Here is a 21,440-nt window from a genome sequence, read left to right on the forward strand (position 1 = left end):
CATGTAGAAACCTGTTCGAGGAATTGGGTATTCTAACCGCTGCTTCTGAATATATTTATTCCTTAAGTAAATTCTTTGCAAATAATGTGTGTCTATTTCCTTTCAATAGCTCGAAACATAATATCAATACTAGGAATAAGAACATTCTACATAAAGACTTAAAATCACTTAACTTGGTCCAAAAAGGGTTGTACTATTCAGAAACACACATGTTCAATAAACTGCTAAGAACTATTAAAAACTTGGTTCCAGATAAAGCACGGTTCAAACAGAGTTTGAAAGACATTTTGGTAGCCAATCCTTCTATCTATAGATGAATATCTTAACGAGGACTGTCTGACCAGCTTAAGTAAAAATGTCAGATTTTAGTTTTGACTGCTCTTGGTCACAGCAGTCAAGATTAGATATTTTCTGTATAATAAATTTATTAAAGCTCCATAACTATGTGTCATTCTGACAGTATATTAATTCCGTAAATATTAGCAGTTCCAGCTTATTGTAATGAATTCACGTATTTGGACAGTCTCCTAACAAATGATCGGGGAAGTGAGTACCACATTCAGATGTTCTATGTTTTCTATGTTACACTTTCTGACATGTTCCACACCCACACTTAATCTAATCTGTGCAACCATATGTAAAAACTATTAAATGGACAGCAGTATTAAAACAGTAATAAAATGTAAATAAAATAACAAGTTAGAGGTAGTAATCTAACTTTAAACAGACGTGAGGGCATTGACGTATTTTGAATTTTATTGTACCATTTTTTATCTTTCATTTTTTTTGCTAGAAATGTGCTAGGACGAGTGATGGGGGTGGTGGCAAAGGGGGGGGGGGGGTGAGGCGGTTGGAGGAGGGTGGAGAGGGATAGGCGGAAGGGTGTGTACTTAGGGGGGGGGAGAGGTGGAGGTGAGGGGGAAGGTGAAAAGGGATGGACGATGGGTAGGTACTAACAAAACATCATAGTTACATCAATGCCAATTGCGAGTAGATGCTCATTCTGAGTGCATTTATGGTACACATTTATTATGATAATGTAGGTACAAAGAGTAGCTAAAGTTTCTGATAAAATCTAATAATCTAAATGTCGAACACTGTACCTCAAGAGAATAGTTTGTTACTTAGTGCATGAAGTGATGCTTACATAGTCAGTCGCAGTTGAAAATTATTCAGTAAATGAGTAAATCTTTTACTCATTTATGCAATAAAGTGAACTAATATTTCGTGTTCTAGTTTGACGAATCTTCTCCTAAAGCAATCCAGGAACCCACAGTTATGGCTAGACGAAAGTAGTTTCGTCTGGTCACAACACGTAATCTCGGAAAACATGGGTTTAAATCAGCTCTGGTTCGTTCTTATTGCTTCTCTTGTTATCTTGACGACACTTTTATTACACTCCTGGAAATGGAAAAAAGAACACATTGACACCGGTGTTTCAGACCCACCATACTTGCTCCGGACACTGCGAGAGGGCTGTACAAGCAATGATCACACGCACGGCACAGCGGACACACCAGGAACCGCGGTGTTGGCCGTCGAATGGCGCTAGCTGCGCAGCGTTTGTGCACCGCCGCCGTCAGTGTCAGCCAGTTTGCCGTGGCATACGGAGCTCCATCGCAGTCTTTAACACTGGTAGCATGCCGCGACAGCGTGGACGTGAACCGTATGTGCAGTTGACGGACTTTGAGCGAGGGCGTATAGTGGGCATGCGGGATGCCGGGTGGACGTACCGCCGAATTGCTCAACACGTGGGGCGTGAGGTCTCCACAGTACATCGATGTTGTCGCCAGTGGTCGGCGGAAGGTGCACGTGCCCGTCGACCTGGGACCGGACCGCAGCGACGCACGGATGCACGCCAAGACCGTAGGATCCTACGCAGTGCCGTAGGGGACCGCACCGCCACTTCCCAGCAAATTAGGGACACTGTTGCTCCTGGGGTATCGGCGAGGACCATTCGCAACCGTCTCCATGAAGCTGGGCTACGGTCCCGCACACCGTTAGGCCGTCTTCCGCTCACGCCCCAACATCGTGCAGCCCGCCTCCAGTGGTGTCGCGACAGGCGTGAATGGAGGGACGAATGGAGACGTGTCGTCTTCAGCGATGAGAGTCGCTTCTGCCTTGGTGCCAATGATGGTCGTATGCGTGTTTGGCGCCGTGCAGGTGAGCGCCACAATCAGGACTGCATACGACCGAGGCACACCGGGCCAACACCCGGCATCATGGTGTGGGGAGCGATCTCCTACACTGGCCGTACACCACTGGTGATCGTCGAGGGGACACTGAATAGTGCACGGTACATCCAAACCGTCATCGAACCCATCGTTCTACCATTCCTAGACCGGCAAGGGAACTTGCTGTTCCAACAGGACAATGCACGTCCGCATGTGTCCCGTGCGACCCAACGTGCTCTAGAAGGTGTAAGTCAACTACCCTGGCCAGCAAGATCTCCGGATCTGTCCCCCATTGAGCATGTTTGGGACTGGATGAAGCGTCGTCTCACGCGGTCTGCACGTCCAGCACGAACGCTGGTCCAACGGAGGCGCCAGGTGGAAATGGCATGGCAAGCCGTTCCACAGGACTACATCCAGCATCTCTACGATCGTCTCCATGGGAGAATAGCAGCCTGCATTGCTGCGAAAGGTGGATATACACTGTACTAGTGCCGACATTGTGCATGCTCTGTTGCCTGTGTCTATGTGCCTGTGGTTCTGTCAGTGTGATCATGTGATGCATCTGACCCCACGAATGTGTCAATAAAGTTTCCCCTTCCTGGGACAATGAATTCACGGTGTTCTTATTTCAATTTCCAGGAGTGTATTTGGCCACATGATATCTACCACTGATGCTTTGCAAAACAAGTTAGGAAGAAGTCTAGTGGAGGGCAGTCACGTGACCTTGTGAGCCAGTGAGTCGGACCATCACGTGGAGTCCACCTATCCTGAAACGTTTCATCCAGAAATTGATGGAAGTTGAGGGTAAAGTGAGGTAGCTCCCTCTTGCTGGAATATGACGCCAGGTTGCGGGTGCTCTAATTGTGACACACAAAACTCTTGTAACATATACAAGGTGTTACAAAAAGGTACGCCCAAACTTTCAGGAAACATTCCTCACACACAAAGAAAGAAAATATGTTATGCGGACATGTGTTCGGAAACGCTTAGTTTCCTTGTTAGAGCTCATTTTATTACTTCTCTTCAAATCACATTGATCATGGAATGGAAACACACAGCAACAGAAACGTACCAGCGTGGCTTCAAACATTTTGTTACAGGAAATGTTCAAAATGTCCTCCGTTAGCGAGGATACATGCATCCACCGTCCGTCGCATGGAATCCCTGATGCATTGATGCAGCCCTGGAGAATGGCATATTGTATCACAGCCGTTCACAATACGAGCACGAAGAGTCTCTACATTTGGTACCAGGATTGCGTAGACAAGAGCTTTCAAATGCCCCCATAAATGAAAGTCACGAGGGTTGAGGTCAGGAGAGCGTGGAGGCCATGGAATTGGTCCGCCTCTACCAATCCATCGGTCACCGAATCTGTTGCTGAGAAGCGTACGAACACTTCGACTGAAATGTGCAGGAGCTCCATCGTGCATGAACCACATGTTGCGTCGTACTTGTAAAAGCACATGTTCTAGCAGCACAGGTAGAGTATCCCGTATGAAATCATGATAACGTTCTCCGTTGAGCGTAGGGTGAAGAACATGGGGCCCAATCAAGACATCATCAACAATGCCTGCCCAAATGTTCACAGAAAGTCTGTGTTGATGACGTGATTGCACAATTGCGTGCGGATTCTCGTCAGCCCACACATGTTGATTGTGAAAATTTACAATTTGATCACGTTGGAATGAAGCCTCATCCGTAAAGAGAACATTTGCACTGAAATGAGGATTGACACATTGTTGGATGAACCATTCGCAGAAGTGTACCCGTGGAGGCCAATCAGCTGCTGATAGTGCCTGCACACGCTGTACATGGTACGGAAACAACTGGTTCTCCCGTAGCACTCTTCATACAGTGACGTGGTCAACGTTACCTTGTACAGCAGCAACTTCTCTGACGCTGACATTAGGGTTATCGTCAACTGCACGAAGAATTGCCTCGTCCATTGCAGGTGTCCTCGTCGTTCTAGGTCTTCCCCAGTCGCGAGTCATAGGCTGGAATGTTCCGTGCTCCCTAAGACGCCGATCAATTGCTTCGAACGTCTTCCTGTCGGGACACTTCGTTCTGGAAATCTGTCTCGATACAAACGTACCGCGCCACGGCTATTACCCCGTGCTAATCCATACATCAAATGGGCATCTAACAACTCCGCATTTGTAAACATTGCACTGGCTGCAAAACCACGTTCGTGATGAACACTAACCTGTTGATGCTACGTACTGATGTGCTTGATGCTAGTACTGTAGAGCAATGAGTCGCATATCAACACAAGCACCGAAGTCAACATTACCTTCCTTGAATTGGGCCAACTGGCGGTGAATAGAGGAAGTACAGTACATACCGACGAAACTAAAATGAGCTCTAACATGGAAATTAAGCGTTTCCGGACACATGTCCACATAACATCTTTTCTTTATTTGTGTGTGGGGAATGTTTCCTGAAAGTTTGGCCGTACCTTTTTGTAAAAACCTGTATAGGTAAACATCGCTGTTGAAGGTAAACTTGCTGAAAAGGACTGAACCAGTGATTGCAATTCTGCATAAGTCCTCATCACACATAGATCCTGAGGCTGTCTTCTTTTCCAGTTTCTCGTGTAACATGATGATACGAATGTTACGACGGTTCAACTAGCCGTGTACATGCAAAGAATAAAGTTTTTCAAACATGACTGTCTGCACCCAATGGGAACAGCTACCACTCAGGTTGTCATCGGCTTTATGCCTGGAGCAGCTGTCCGTCATAGGAATACAAACGTGACTCCTTGTGCAAGACTTTGTGCAGTACTGATCGTGGCTTTTCCAGATCTCTGACCGCCGTGCACGCTGATTTTATCGGAGTCCTTGCAGACGCCTCCCGTACCTTCTCCACATTGGCGTCTGTGCAACAGAGAGGCGACCCGACCATGTTTATTAAGAACGCTGCCTGTTTTCGAGGAGCCCACGAGAAATACGCGTGCCGCAACGAACTTGTGACATCACAGTAGTTGTCTTGCCGACGTACATCGCGAACGCTCGGCTACGACCGGGAAATCAGTTTGTGAATGAAAAGGTGCCCTCAGAACTCCTTAACTTTGTCATGCGTTATCGAGAGTATGACTCTGTGAAATGGTAGCCGTCGGGGCGGTCGCTGCAGCTCGTAAGACCTGTGACGCACACTGCAGGGCCCTTATATCACCTTGGACCCATGCTGTCATAAATGACATATTGCAAGCCCGAATAACTGGTGTAAACGTTGGTTCTCTTCTGTACTTCGTCCGAAAGTTTCGTTCCACTTGGGTATGGGACTTCGTCTCTTTGAACCAGGCTATACACTGAGCTTTTTTCTATGTGATCAAATTTGTCGTGAGGTCTGTAGAACCTGGAAAATACACTACTGGCCATTAAAATTGCTACACCAAGAAGAAATGTAGATGATAAACGGGTGTTCATTGGGCAAATATATTACACTAGAACTGACATGTGATTACATTTTCACGCAATTCGGGTGCATAGATCCTGAGAAATCAGTACCCAGAACAATCATGTCTGGCCGTAATAACGACCTTCATACACCTGGGCATTGAGTCAAACAGAGCTTGGATGGCGTGTACAGGTATAGCTGCCCATGCAGCTTCAACACGATGCCACAGTCCATCAAGAGTAGTGACTGGCGTATTGTGACGAGCCAGTTGCTCGGCAACCATTGACCAGACGTTTTCAATTGGTGAGGGATCTGGAGAATGTGCTGGCCAGGGCAGCAATCTAACATTTTCTGTATCCACAAAGGCCCGTACAGGACCTGCAACATGCGGTCGTGCATTATCCTGCTGAAATGTAGGGTTTCGCAAGGATCAAATGATGGGTAGAGCCACGGGTCGTAACACATCTGAAATGTAACGTCCACTGTTCAAAGTGCCGTCAATGCGAACAAGAGGTGACCGAGACGCGTAACCAGTGGCACCCCATACCATGACGCCGAGTGATACGCCAGTATGACGATGACGAATACACGCTACCAATGTGTATTCACCGCGATGTCGCCAACCACGGATGCGACCATCATGATGCTGTAAACAGAACCTGGATTCATCCAAAAAAAATGATGTTTTGCCATTCGTGCACCCAGGTTCGTCGTTGAGTAGACCATCGCAAACGCTCCTGTCTGTGTTGCAGCATCAAGGGTAACCGCAGCCACGGTCTACGAGCTGATAGCCCATGCTGCTGCAAACTTCGTCGAACTGTTCGTGCAGGTGGTTGTTGTTATGCAAACGTCCCCATCTGTTGAGTCAGGGATCGAGACGTGGCTGCACAATCCGTTACAGCCATGTGGAGAATATGCCTGTCATCTCGACTGCTAGTGATACGAGGCCGTTGGGATCCAGCATGGCGTTCCGTATTACCCTCCTGAACCCACCGATTGCATATTCTGCTAACAGTCATTGGATCTCGCCCAACGCGAGCATCAATGTCGCAATATGATAAACCGCAATCGCGATAGGCTACAATGCGAGCGTTATCAAAGTCGTAAACGTGATGGTGCGCATTTCTCCTCCTTACACGAGGCATCACAACAACGTTTCACCAGGCAACGCCGGTGAACTGCTGTTTGTGTATGAGAAATCGGTTGGAAACTTTCCTCGTGTCAGCACGTTGTAGGTGTCGCCACCGGCGCCAACCTTGTGTGAATGCTCTGAAAAGCTGATAATTTGCATATCATAGCATCTTCTTCCTGTCGGTTAAATTTCGCGTCTGTAGCACGTCATCTTCGTGGTGTAGCAATTTAAATGACCAGTAGTGTAATAATAAAGAAAAAGAAGTTATTGAGTTATCACTTGGTGTAAACCAGTCGTTATTATCTAGTGTAATTTTAAAGTAATTAAAGTCTAAAGTTGTACAGATAGTATTTGGACACACTGTGTTATTTGCGTGCTTTCTGCTACGCAACTGCTACACAACCATTCCATCAAACCGGCGCAAGCTTTGACGGCGTGCCTTGTGCTGTGGACAGATGAAGCGGGCGGCGGTGTTCAAAGACAAGCACAGCGACCTGCTGCGGAACCTGCTGCCCACGGACGAGGAGGACGCCTTCGTCAACCACACCGTGGTCAACGTGCTGGCCGACCGCGACCACAAGGACCGCCGGGTGCTCATCGTCAACTGCGGAGGTCAGTCCGCGCCGCTTCGCTACCTTGCAAGAGATGTGTGTGTGCGTGTGTGTGTGTGTTTGAACTACTCCCACGAGCAGTGACAGTGAAGCCTTGAATTAGTAATCCATGCAGCAAGTATCAACCTTTATAACCACAAACTATTGGAAACACATTTTGCACCAAGCCTCTCGCTATCACCTATGCCACAATATACAGCGTGGTCCATTGATAGTGACCGGGCCAAATATCGCACGAAATAAGCATCAAACGAAAAAACTACATAGAACGAAACTCGTCTAGCTTGAAGGGGGCAACCAGATGGCGCTATGGTTGGCCCGCTAGACAGCGCTGCCATAGGTCAAACGGATATCAACTGCGTTTTTTAAAAAATAGGAACCCCCATTTTTATTACATATTCGTGTAGTACGTAAAGAAATATGAATGTTTTAGCATTAAAATTGCCACACCAAGAAGAAATGCAGATGATAAACGGGTATTTATTGAACAAATATGTTATACTAGAACTGACATGTGATTACATTTTCACGCAATTTGGATGCGTAGATGCTGAGAAATCAGTACCCAGAACAACCACCTCTGGCCGTAAAAACGGCCTTCATACGCCTGGGCATTGAGTCAAACAGAGCTTGGATGGCGTGTACAGGTACAGCTGCCCATGCAGCTGCATCACGATACCACAGTTCATCAAGAGTAGTGACTGGCGTATTGTGACGAGACAGTTGCTGGGCCACCATTGACCAGACGTTTTCAATTGGTGAGAGATCTGGAGAATGTGCTGGCCAGGGCAGCAGTCGAACATTCTCTGTATCCAGAAAGGCCCGTACAGGACCTGCAACATGCGGTCGTGCATTTCCTGCTGAAATGTACGGTTTCGCAGGGATCGAATGAAGGGTAGAGCCACGGGTCGTAACACATCTGAAATGTAACGTCTACTGTTCAAAGTGCCGTCAATGCGAACAAGAGGTGACCGAGACGTGTAACCAATGGCACCCCATACCATCAAGCCGGGTGATACGCCAGTATGGCGATGAGGAATACACGCTACCAATGTGGATTCACCGCGATCTCGCCTACCACGGATGCGACCATCATGATGCTGTAAACAGAACCTGGATGCACCCGAAAAAAGGCGTTTTGCCATTCTTGACCCAGGTTCTTCATTGAGTACACCATCGCAGGCGTTCCTGTCTGTGATGCAGCGTCAAGGGTAACCGCAGCCATGGTCTCCGAGCTGAAAGTCCATGCTGCTGCAAATTTCGTCGAACTGTTCGTGCAGATGATTGTTGTCTTGCAAACGTCCCCATCTGTTGACTCAGGGATCGAGACGTGGCTGCGCGATCCGTTACAACCATGCGGATAAGATGCCTGTCATCTCGACTGCTAGTGATACGAGGCCGTTGGGATCCAGCACTCACCGATTCCATATGCTGCTAACAGTCATTGGATCTCGACCAACGCGAGCAGTAATGTCGCGATACGATAAACCGCAATCGCGATAGGCTACAATCCGATCTTTATCAAACTCGGAAGCGTGATGGTACGCATTTCTACTCCTTACACGAGGCATCACAACAACGTTTCACCAGGCAAGGCCGGTCAACTACTGTTTGTGTATGAGAAATCGGTGGGAAACTTTCCTCATGTCAGCACGTTGTAGGTGTCGCCACCGGCGCCACCCTTGTGTGAATGCTCTGAAAAGCTAATCATTTGCATATCACAGCATCTTCTTCCTGTCGGTTAAATTTCGCATCTGTAGCACTTCTTCCTCGTGGTGTAGCAATTTTAATGGCCAGTAGTGTAGTACGTTTCTGGCCTCGTGACATGGAGAGTTATCCTGCTGGAAGATGGCAAAGCAGTCGGGGAAGGCATCAAGAGTGGATTGGTCGAAGTGATGCGCTATAATGTTCACGTAAACCAGGCCATGGTGTCTTCAATTAGAAGCACAGATACCATGAGCGCCCCCCGGTGAATGTGCCCCGCAACGCAGTTTACCAGATATAGACTGAGACACTCAGATGTTTAGGAGGGGTGGTAGGGACAGAGCATCGAGTGACATTATACTGAGTGCACTATCCGAAAATTACCTCGAGCAATTAAACAGAGAACCGACTTGTGGAGATAACATCTTGGACCTACTGATAACAAACAGACCCGAACTTTTCGACTCTGTATGTGCAGAACAGGGAGTCAGTGATCATAAGGCCGTTGCAGCATCCCTGAATATGGAAGTTAATAGGAATATAAAAAAAGGGAGGAAGGTTTATCTGTTTAGCAAGAGTAATAGAAGGCAGATTTCAGACTACCTAACAGATCAAAACGAAAATTTCTGTTCCGACACTGACAATGTTGAGTGTTTATGGAAAAAGTTCAAGGCAATCGTAAAATGCGTTTTAGACAGGTACGTGCTGAGTAAAACTGTGAGGGACGGGAAAAACCCACCGTAGTGCAACAACAAAGTTAGGAAACTACTGCGAAAGCAAAGAGAGCTCCACTCCAAGTTTAAACGCAGCCAAAATCTCTCAGACAAACAGAAGCTAAACGATGTCAAAGTTAGCGTAAGGAGGGCTATGCGTGAAGCGTTCAGTGAATTCGAAAGTAAAATTCTATGTACCGACTTGACAGAAAATCCCAGGAAGTTCTGGTCTTACGTTAAATCAGTAAGTGGCTCGAAACAGCATATCCAGACACTCCGGGATGATGATGGCATTGAAACAGAGGATGACACGCGTAAAGCTGAAATACTAAACACCTTTTTCCAAAGCTGTTTCACAGAGGAAGACCGCACTGCAGTTCCTTCTCTAAATCCTCGCACAAACGAAAAAATGGCTGACATCGAAATAAGTGTCCAAGGAATAGAAAAGCAACTGGAATCACTCAATAGAGGAAAGTCCACTGGACCTGACGGGATACCAATTCGATTCTACACAGAGTACGCGAAAGAACTTGCCCCCCTTCTAACAGCCGTGTACCGCAAGTCTCTAGAGGAACGGAGAGTTCCAAATGATTGGAAAAGAGCACAGATAGTCCCAGTCTTCAAGAAAGGTCGTCGAGCAGATGCGCAAAACTATAGACCTATATCTCTGACGTCGATCTGTTGTAGAATTTTAGAACATGTTTTTTGCTCGAGTATCATGTCGTTTTTGCAAACCCAGAATCTACTATGTAGGAATCAACATGGATTCCGGAAACTGCGATCGTGTGAGACCCAACTCGCTTTATTTGTTCATGAGACCCAGAAAATATTAGATACAGGCTCCCAGGTAGATGCTATTTTTCTTGACTTCCGGAAGGCGTTCGATACAGTTCCGCACTGTCGCCTGATAAACAAAGTAAGAGCCTACGGAATATCAGACCAGCTGTGTGGCTGGATTGAAGAGTTTTTAGCAAACAGAACACAGCATGTTGTTATCAATGGAGAGACGTCTACAGACGTTAAAGTAACCTCTGGCGTGCCACAGGGGAGTGTTATGGGACCATTGCTTTTCACAATATATATAAATGACCTAGTAGATAGTGTCGGAAGTTCCATGCGGCTTTTCGCGGATGATGCTGTAGTATACAGAGAAGTTGCAGCATTAGAAAATTGTAGCGAAATGCAGGAAGATCTGCAGCGGATAGGCACTTGGTGCAGGGAGTGGCAACTGACCCTTAACATAGACAAATGTAATGTACTGCGAATACATAGAAAGAAGGATCCTTTATTGTATGATTATATGATAGCGGAACAAACACTGGTAGCAGTTACTTCTGTAAAATATCTGGGAGTATGCGTGCGGAACGATTTGAAGTGGAATGATCATATAAAAGTAATTGTTGGTAAGGCGGGTACCAGGTTCAGATTCATTGGGAGAGTGCTTAGAAAATGTAGTCCATCAACAAAGGAGGTGGCTTACAAAACACTCGTTCGACCTATACTTGAGTATTGCTCATCAGTGTGGGATCCGTACCAGATCGGTTTGACGGAGGAGATAGAGAAGATCCAAAGAAGAGCGGCGCGTTTCGTCACAGGGTTATTTGGTAACCGTGATAGCGTTACGGAGATGTTTAATAAACTCAAGTGGCAGACTCTGCAAGAGAGGCGCACTGCATCGCGGTGTAGCTTGCTCGCCAGGTTTCGAGAGGGTGCGTTTCTGGATGAGGTATCGAATATATTGCTTCCCCCTACTTATACCTCCCGAGGAGATCACGAATGTAAAATTAGAGAGATTAGAGCGCGCACGGAGGCTTTCAGACAGTCGTTCTTCCCGCGAACCATACGCGACTGGAACAGGAAAGGGAGGTAATGACAGTGGCACGTAAAGTGCCCTCCGCCACACACCGTTGGGTGGCTTGCGGAGTATAAATGTAGATGTAGATGTACTCTCTCTGTCAGCTTGCATCCGTGACATAGTGCATATTTCAGGCAGCCTTTCGTCTGGATGACGGCATATCCGGATACGATCATCGATCTGGTGAAACAAGAAACGTAATTCATGCACCCAGGTCACACTTTTCCATTTGTACAAGGCCCAATCTCCCGGACTCTGTGCCTACTGCAATCGTAACTGAGGATGACTTTCCGTTATCATGAGATCACGAGAGTGTTGTAGCTACGGAGCCCCGTGTTCAACTATGCGCATTGACCAGTGTGGTCCGAAACACTTGTGTCTGCGCCAGCATTGTACCTCGTCGTCAGATCTGCCACAGGCAGCCACATATCTTGCTTAACAGAACGGAGAAGTCTTAAATCAATTTTCACGACAGTAGCAAGCGAAGAGCGGACTAGTTTCGCTGTTTCCCATATGGTCGTTCCCAGGAGCTGCACTGAATCAAATGGTTCAAATGGCTCTAAGCACAATGAGACTTAACATCTGAGGTCATCAGTCCCCTGGAACTTAGAACTACTTAAACCTAACTAACCCAAGGACATCACACACATCCATGCCCGAGGCAGGATTCGAACCTGCGACCGTAGCGGTCGCGCGGTTCCAGACTGCAGCGCCTAGAACCGCTCGGCCACAGTGGCCGACTAGATTGACTCAATCTGTCCTCTGTCGTGGACTCTTATGTCATTGAATTTCTATGTCTGCTGCAAGTATCGTCGCTAGAATGATTCCTCATTCTCCTCCATTCCGCTTACATGCTTTCTTTACCGACTCAATGGCCGCAACGTCGCTAGGGGGCAGTCAGTATCGCTGTGGGCAGTGGACATAAAGTTTTGGTTCATCACTGTACACTCACGTGACAAAAGTTGTGGGATAACTTCTAATATCACGTCCTTGTTCCCTGAGTAGTGGTGCAACTCGACATGGCAACGACTCAAGAAGTTGTTAGAAGTCCCTTACAGAAATATTGCGCCACGCTGCTTCTATAGCCGCCCATAACTGCAAAGTGTTTCCGGTGCGAGATCTTGTGCACAAAGACCTCTCCTTTGCGTTCCACAAATATTCGGTGAGATTCATGTCGGGCGATCTGCGTGGCCAAACCATTGGCTGGCATGTCCAGAATACTCTTCAAACCCATTACGAACAGTTGTGGCCTGGTGACATGGCACACTGTTATCCACAAAAATTTCATCGTTGTTTGGGAACATGAAGTTCCTGAGTGGGTGCAAATGGTATCCAAGTAGCTGAACATTACCATTCCCAGTCAAAGGTCACTTCAGTTGGCCCAGAGGACCCAATCCATATAGTGACTCTGGACAAGGCGATAATCGTGGTATATGAGCAGTATTTCTATTTACTTTGCCGCTGTATCCGTCTTTTATTCCTTCTCACATTAAAGATACCTACAATGCTGTAATCGATCTGCAATACTAGCAATTGTCAGAGTACCGTGCAAAGCTCGCATGCAGATACGCGGTTAACAGCACACAGACAAGAGAGCAGTGGCGAAGTACAGTTGATTGATTGTCCAACGGTCAATGTCTTCTGGAGGCAAAAATCTGAACGAGTCATAGCTGTAGGAAACTATGCTGAGTGGCATCCAGCATATACAGCGTGTCCCAGGAGGAATAGCCAATATTCAGTCATACGACAGGAACGATGAGTCGAAGCCAAAAAGTCTAATAAATGTTGGCTCTAAAATACATACTTTAGTAGCTATGAGAACTTCTTCGTCTTCGGTACTTTGAAACAAATCTCTTCTACTGTAACCTCTTTGCTTTCCACATTCTGAGAGGCGGTAGGATGGACTAAAACAAGAAAAAAGGTAAATATGGGCTCTAATGTGCATACCTTAAGAACTATGAAAACTGTTCGTCTTTGCTACTCTGAAACACCTCTGTTCTGCTGGATGACTTTCGCCCCCACAATGCCAATCGTACGAAGACTACTCTTCAGAGATTTTGTTGATAAACGCTGCAACACCCTCTCTACAGCTCAGATCTCTTACCTTGTGATTTTCATATGTTTGGCGACCTGGAGAAAGTCGTGTGGTCTACGAAGTGTAAAGATGTGTTTACATCTGTGCGCCTTGCTCTTAGTCACCGTGCGACTGCCCTTGCCTCACACGTAAGCAGAAGCTTGTGTGTAGGTCGGTCAGATGCAGAATTTTGGAACACGTATTATGTTCGAGTATAACGACTTTTCTGGAGACTAGAAATCTACTCTGTAGGAATCAGCATGGGTTTCGAAAAAGACGATCGTGTGAGACCCAGCTCGCGCTATTCGTCCACGAGATTCAGTGGGCCATAGACTCGGGTTCCCAGGTAGACGTCGTGTTTCTTGACTTACATAAGGCGTTTGATACAGTTCCCTACAGTCATTTAATGAACAAAGTAAGAGCATATGGACTTTCAGACCAATTGTGTGATTGGATTGAAGAGTTCCAGATAACAGAACGCAGCATGTCATTCTCAATGGAGAGAAGTCTTCCGAAGTAAGAGTGGTTTCAGGTGTGCTGCAGGGGGGTGTCGGTGTCGTAGCACCGTTGCTATTCACAATATATACAGGGCTATTACAAATGATTGAAGCGATTTCACAAATTCACTGTAGCTCCATTCATTGACATATGGTCACGACACACTACAGATACGTAGAAAAACTCATAAAGTTTTGTTCGGCTGAAGCCGCACTTCAGGTTTCTGCCGCCAGAGCGCTCGAGATCGCAGTGAGACAAAATGGCGACAGGAGCCGAGAAAGCGTATGTCGTGCTTGAAATGCACTCACATCAGTCAGTCATAACAGTGCAACGACACTTCAGGACGAAGTTCAACAAAGATCCACCAACTGCTAACTCCATTCGGCGATGGTATGCGCAGTTTAAAGCTTCTGGATGCCTCTGCAATCTCACGGTTTAAAGTTTACGGCCCCTTTTTCTTCTGCGAAAAAAACGTTACAGGACACGTGTATCTGGACATGCTGGAAAATTGGCTCATGCCACAACTGGAGACCGACAGCGCCGACTTCATCTTTCAACAGGATGGTACTCCACCGCACTTCCATCATGATGTTCGGCATTTCTTAAACAGGAGATTGGAAAACCGATGGATCGGTCGTGGTGGAGATCATGATCAGCAATTCATGTCATGGCCTCCACGCTCTCCCGACTTAACCCCATGCGATTTCTTTCTGTGGGGTTATGTGAAAGATTCAGTGTTTAAACCTCCTCTACCAAGAAACGTGCCAGAACTGCGAGCTCGCATCAACGATGCTTTCGAACTCATTGATGGGGACATGCTGCGCCGAGTGTGGGAGGAACTTATTATCGGCTTGATGTCTGCCGAATCACTAAAGGGGCACATATCGAACATTTGTGAATGCCTAAAAAAACTTTTTGAGTTTTTGTATGTGTGTGCAAAGCATTGTGAAAATATCTCAAATAATAAAGTTATTGTAGAGCTGTGAAATCGCTTCAATCATTTGTAATAACCCCGTATAAATGACCTTGTAGATAACATCGGAAGTTCCCTGAGGCTTTTTGCAGATGATGCTGTAGTATATCGAGAGTCTGTAACAATGGAAAATTGTACTAAATGTAGGAGGATCTGCAGCGAATTGGCGCATGGTGCAGGGAATGGCAATTGAATCTCAATGTACAAAAGTGTAATGTGCTGCGAATACATAGAAAGAAAGATTCTTTATAATTTAGCTACAAAGTAGCAGGTCAGCAACTGGAAGCAGTTAATTCCATAAATTATCTGGGAGTAGGCATTAGGAGTGATTTAAAATGGAATGACCATATAAAATAAATCGTCGTAAAGCAGATGCCAGACTGAGATTCATTGGAAGAATCCTAAGGAAATGCAGTCCGAAAACAAAGGAAGTAGGTTACAGTACACTTGTTCGCCCACTGCTTGAATACTGCTCACCGGTGTGGGATCCGTACCAGATAGGGTTGATAGAAGAGATAGAGAAGGTCCAACGGAGAGCAGCGCGCTTCGTTACAGGATCATTTAGTAATCGCGAAAGAGTTACTGAGATGATAGGTAAATCCCAGTGGAAGACTCTGGAGGACAGACGCTCAGTAGCTCGGTACGGGCTTTTGTTGAAGTTTCGAGAACATACCTTCACCAAGGAGTCAAGCAGTATATTGCTCCCTCCTACGTATATCTTGCGAAGAGACCATGAGGATAAAATCAGAGAGATTACAGCCCACACAGAGGCATACCGACAATCTTTCTTTCCACGAACAATACGAGACTGGAATAGAAGGGAGAACCGATAGAGGTACCCAAGGTACCCTCCGCCACACACCGTCAGCGGGCTCGCGGTGTATGGATGTAGATGTAGATATAGGTGCATGTCGCTTCCTTACATTCACACCTATGTTCACGTCGTGCGCCTTCATTTCCGTGTGGGGTAAGCTACAGGTTACAGGCATCTTTTAGAGTGGGCGCGGTTGTGAATTCGTCAGCCGCCGACTGCGTTTTACGAAACAGGAACTGATCGTCTAGTCTCCCAGTGGGATAAAAGTCTTAGCGCGTGTGGTGGTTGCTTTTGAATGAAACCATTCCACATGTTGTTGCGACAGGTGTTCTGTTTTCATTTGATTGCGCTTAATATTTCGAGCATTCTTGACCTCAGTCACGAGGCGCGCACAAGCACAGGAAGTTATACGTTAGGCCTATATCTGTTAACCTTACATACATTTTCATACTGTGACCTACTGCAATTCTGTACGAAAGGTATCATGGGTGGAGGAACTGCTAGTCGCTCTACTACTGTTGATGAATCGAGTATCTCAATACCAGTCACATTGAAAAACGCGTTCTTGACGAATTAATACAGTTTGTAGTTCAGCATTTCATTTTTAACTTCTATTTAAACTTATTCCAGTGAACATTAATTGGAATTGTGAGATATTTCGTTCTGAAACAAAATTTTAGGGTGCGATCAAGCCGTTCTCCGCAGCTTATCAAACAAATCAGCGAACGCTGCTGCTTGTACAATTCTGAAGCCCCAAAAAATAACAAATGTTTATTATGCTTGAGACAACGAAGACGTTTGACTTAAAATGTTGACTTTGCGCAATAGTATTTAAGCTGAGTTTCCGGAGACTGTGCCTTCGCTAAACAGTGTCGTTTTCCGCTTCATGGAACTGTTAGGTGGTGCGTGTCAACTGAGAAACGAAGGCTGACAAACATCCTTCAGATGTTACAGGAACACCCACTGCTTGCAGCAGCGCAGTATTCTGAGAATCGGTTGACACTATTCTCCTAGGGCCAGGCGTTCCCGCACAAAGTGACTTACTCGTGAAACACATTTTTTTCCAGATCATATACAATCTTACATGCCGATTATCTATCTTGGAGTGGATGACGGTGTTACAGCGCCAGAAATGTCCTACTGCACTTGTCACAGAAGAAACTACAACTTACCCAGCCTCTTAAGGCTACAAGCTTGAAAACAGCTTCTGTATATGTGCGAACACACATCCCTTCGAGTGATCAGATTAGATCATTCGTCATGCATCCTTTAATACAGGCTGTCCGAGGAGAAATGGTCAGTATTCAGCAGTATGACAGGAACGATCAGTCGAAACAAAAAAGTCCAGTAGTCATGGTGGACGTCGGTTTCAGTCGGACGAGGAAGTACCTGAGCCGATGCGATTGTGGATACTTCAGCGAACGACAGCGTTCTACGAAACAGGAACTGATCGTCTAATCTCCCAGTGGGATAAATGTCTTAACGCGTGTGGTGATTACTTTTGAATGGAACCATTCCATTGTTCCGTTGTGTTAGGTGTCCGGTTTTTATTTCATTGACCCTTATAAGTCTGTAGTGAAACAAAACTTCATCTCTTGGAATTCTGATGGCAGAGTATGAGGCTAGACAGTACGCCAATGTCCTGGGCTAAATTACAGATCTCTCTGCAGTGTGTCTTGGAGTGAAAACTTGTGATGCTCCTGATGGCATTCTGTCCGAGGAACTTGGTAAACTCAGCAAGCCACGTTGTTCTATTTAAGAGGTTAAATGTCAGTACCATATTTCACTTCATCCCGTCGCCATTAACAGTACGAGGGGATGTTCCGTAAAGATTGGCACTCACTTTCTAAAAACGTTATGTCAGAAATTTAGAATTCAAACTTTTGTTGCTTTCAGGATATTCCATACCCAATGCGATGCATTTGTCCCGTCTCAGTTGCCGCTCATGAAATACGTGATGGCCGGCGGTTGTGGCCGAGCGGTTCTAGGCGCTTCAGTCCGGAACCACGCTGCTTCTACGGTCGCAGGTTTGAATCCTGCCTCGGGCATGGTTGTGTGTGATGTCCTTAGGTTAGTTAGGTTTAAGTAGTTCTAAGTCTAGGGAACTGATGACCTCAGATGTTAAGTCCCATAGTGCTCAGAGCCATTTGAACCATTATTTGAAACACGTGATGCAGGCCGTTGTTTCTCACGAACTTAAAAATCGCTTCTAAGGCTTCCTCTCCGTGAGTGTCATTATCAAACCGTTCGCAGATCCTGATCTACAACGGCACAGTAACTCAGCATGTTCTGTCAGGGGACTTACCCGGCATCCATAATAGAAAAGTGAGTGATGGACTTTGAGTGATGCCCTGAGACATCCGCACAGAACCACTGACGAAGAACGACGAAGAAACAGATCGAAAAGAAAGAAAAAAATAGTGGTTAGCATCGCTGCTTCTATATCGCTGGGCCTCAAGTTGGATTCTCGCCTAGGTTGTAATCTGGGTCTTTCTTTGGTCGTAATGATTTCAACTCACCTTCATCACATACACGCGCGAGTTGTCGAAATGGCTTCGAATAGAAGGACTTGCATCAATTGGCCGTTCAACCTCCGGCCAATAATTCTATACGATCACTTCATTGTTATCAAAATAATATCCTAGGTTCTTTTTGGCAGGGGGCAGAAAAGAAAGTCGCACGCTGCCAGGTCCGAAAGGTGGATGGTCAAAAACTACATCAGAGTTTTGGTAACGTGAGACGTCGTATTATCCTGATGAAGGCTGCACCTTCCATCATGGTCATTCTTCTCCTCTGGAACGCGATGCTTAATCAGCCGCTCAGGACCTTTCGGCAGTGTGCTGCAGTGACTTATAGCACCTCTTGGAATGGTACGAATGTACACCATGACTTGTAATCGAATAAGCTGATCACTAGGGCGTTATTCGCAGACTTCTGTACATGCGGGGAGTTGATCAATTTTGCGCCCATTTGTGCTACTCCTTTTCATCTTTTGGTCATAGCGATACACCTAATTTTCATCTGCAGTGATGGTCTTTTGCCGCCATGCATCATCCTCAGCTTCACTGTTTCCAGTAGTGGCACACGTGAACACGATTCTGCTTTTTCTGTGAAGTAATCAATCGCGGTATCCAGTTTGAGCACCCACTTGATATGTGCAAATGTTCCTTTAAAGGGCGTGAATACTTGCAATTGATATCTCAAGAATCTGTGAAAGATGTCTGATACAGACACGTGGCTCACTGCGAATAACGGCGGCTGGAGTAAAGTTATCTCTGTCAAGGCTGTAACAGGCCCGCCGTCTCCTCGTTGAAGTTCGCACCTTTCGTGGCCATCTTGATAAAACTCGTGTGACGTCGTCCAAAGAATGAGGCCTCCGTACCTTACGAAGGAACCACAAGTAACGACGGTCGTTGCCACACGCGGTAACCAATGACAGACGTCAGCCTTCATACGTCCTCAAGAGCTTTCCAACACCGCCGCTGCTGAGTGATTACTTCCGTTAGAGTGCAGCGCCGCTCAGTCTCACTCTGCAATCATCTCTGACGACGACAGTATCGTCTTACTTCAGATCCAGCTCCGCGAGTTGTACTAAAAGTCAGAACTCGATATCGACGTTTATAGTCAAATGAACATTGAGATGTGACTAACATTCTGTATTATATCAAGTGACAAGGTATAGTGGTCAGCTACAGTAACAAGTAGATAGACATTCCTGTGGACATGGATTGTTTCCGAGTTGAGTATTTTTTAATTTCCAAACTTTAATAAAATGATCTAATACATTGCCGGAAAAAAATTAATGCACCATTCTAGAGGCTTCCAATTCACTCGAGATTTATTGTTGCAACAGTGCAAATGGAGTACATGAAGTCAATACAGTTACAGATCAATATCACAAGTGGTTCTGAGATACCACGTATCACCCGTGCTGGAAAACCCATATTAGTACGTGGTGTAGCCTCCACGGGCGGCAGTACAGGTGCTGACTCTGGCTTCCAGTCAATCGTATAGATGGCGAATACTCTCCTGTTGCTAGAACAGCCAAACAACAGGTATAACAAACCATAAGGCCCGGGGTGAGGTCAGTGTGTCTTGGACAAATGCACTCTACGAGACAGCGCTCACCAGATCTATGTCGTACGCGCAAACAACTATCACTTGCGTGGAGGCAGAATCTGCGTTGATCACTGAAGACCACGGCGCGGCGTTCTATCTTCCAATTGATCCTCTGACAGCAACAGTCGAGCCGGGCACTTCGATGCTGTGGCGTGAGTGGAAGACGGGTTATGGGTGTCCATACTCTTAGTCCCAACGTTAATAATCAGTTCGCAACAGTTCCGTTGACAAGTATGGGTTCACAATCCCTGTAATCTGTAAACAATCCTGTTGGCAGAACATTTGCAACTGAGCATTATAGCAGAGGTTGAAAATACCGCTTCAGTTGTAAATTACTTTATTTTCACAGGACCGGTTCAATTGGTTGAAATGGCTCTGAGCACTACGGGAGTTAACTTCTGAGGTCATCAGTCCCCTAGAACTTAGAACTGCTTAAACCTAACTAACCTAAGCCCATCACACACGTCCATGCCCGAGGCTGGATTCGAACCTGCGACCGTAGCGGTCGCGCGGTTCTAGACTGTAGCGCCTAGAACAGCTCGGCCACTCTGGCCGGCGCTCAACCGGTTTCGGACTGTTGTAAGCCCATCCTCAGGTGTCGTAGCTGTGCTGTGGTCACCGAGCGCTGCGCGTACCAGGCGCGGTGTGCTGCCTATGACCGTGTGTACCAAGTGCAGTGTGCTCCCTATGAGCGCATGTACCCAGTGTGGTGTGCTGCCTATGAGCGCGTGTACCAGGCACAGTGTGCTGCATACGCGCGCGTGTACCAGGTGCGGTGTGCTGCCTATGAGCGCGTGTACCAAGCACGGTGTGCTGCCTATGAGCGCGTGTACCAAGCGCGGTGTGCTGCCTATGAGCGTGTGTACCAGGCGCAATGTGCTGCCTATGCGTGCATGTACCAGGTGTGGTGTGCTGCCTATGAGCGCGTGTACCAGGCGCAGTGTGCTGCCTATGCGTGCATGTACCAGGCACGGTGTGCTGCCTATGAGCGCGTGTACCAGGCTCAGTGTGCTGCCTATGCGCGCATGTACCAGGTGCGGTGTGCTGCCTATGAGCGCGTGTACCAGGCTCAGTGTGCTGCCTATGCGCGCATGTACCAGGTGTGGTGTGCTGCCTATGAGCGTGTGTACCAGGCGCAGTGTGCTGCCTATGCGTGCATGTACCAGGTGTGGTGTGCTGCCTATGAGCGCGTGTACCAGGCGCAGTGTGCTGCCTATGCGCGCATGTACCAGGTGTGGTGTGCTGCCTATGGCCGTGTGTACCAGGCACAGTGTGCTGCCTATGCGTGCATGTACCAGGTGCGGTGTGCTGCCTATGAGCATGTGTACCAGGTGCGGTGTGCTGCCAATGAGCGCGTGTACCAAGCGTGGTGTG

General features: G+C 46.8%; 1 protein-coding gene across 1 annotated transcript in view; it reads left to right on the forward strand.

The window, feature by feature from the left end:
- The window catches only part of LOC126458503 (retinaldehyde-binding protein 1), a 113,561-nt gene that overhangs the window by 56,084 nt on the left and 36,037 nt on the right, over positions 1 to 21,440 (forward strand). The window contains exon 4 of the mRNA XM_050095598.1: positions 7,161 to 7,317. Coding sequence (XP_049951555.1) covers positions 7,161 to 7,317 — 157 coding nt within the window. The remainder of the gene's footprint in view (positions 1 to 7,160; positions 7,318 to 21,440) is intronic.

This window comes from Schistocerca serialis, chromosome 2, assembly GCF_023864345.2.
Source record: "Schistocerca serialis cubense isolate TAMUIC-IGC-003099 chromosome 2, iqSchSeri2.2, whole genome shotgun sequence".
Lineage (NCBI taxonomy): Eukaryota > Metazoa > Arthropoda > Insecta > Orthoptera > Acrididae > Schistocerca > Schistocerca serialis.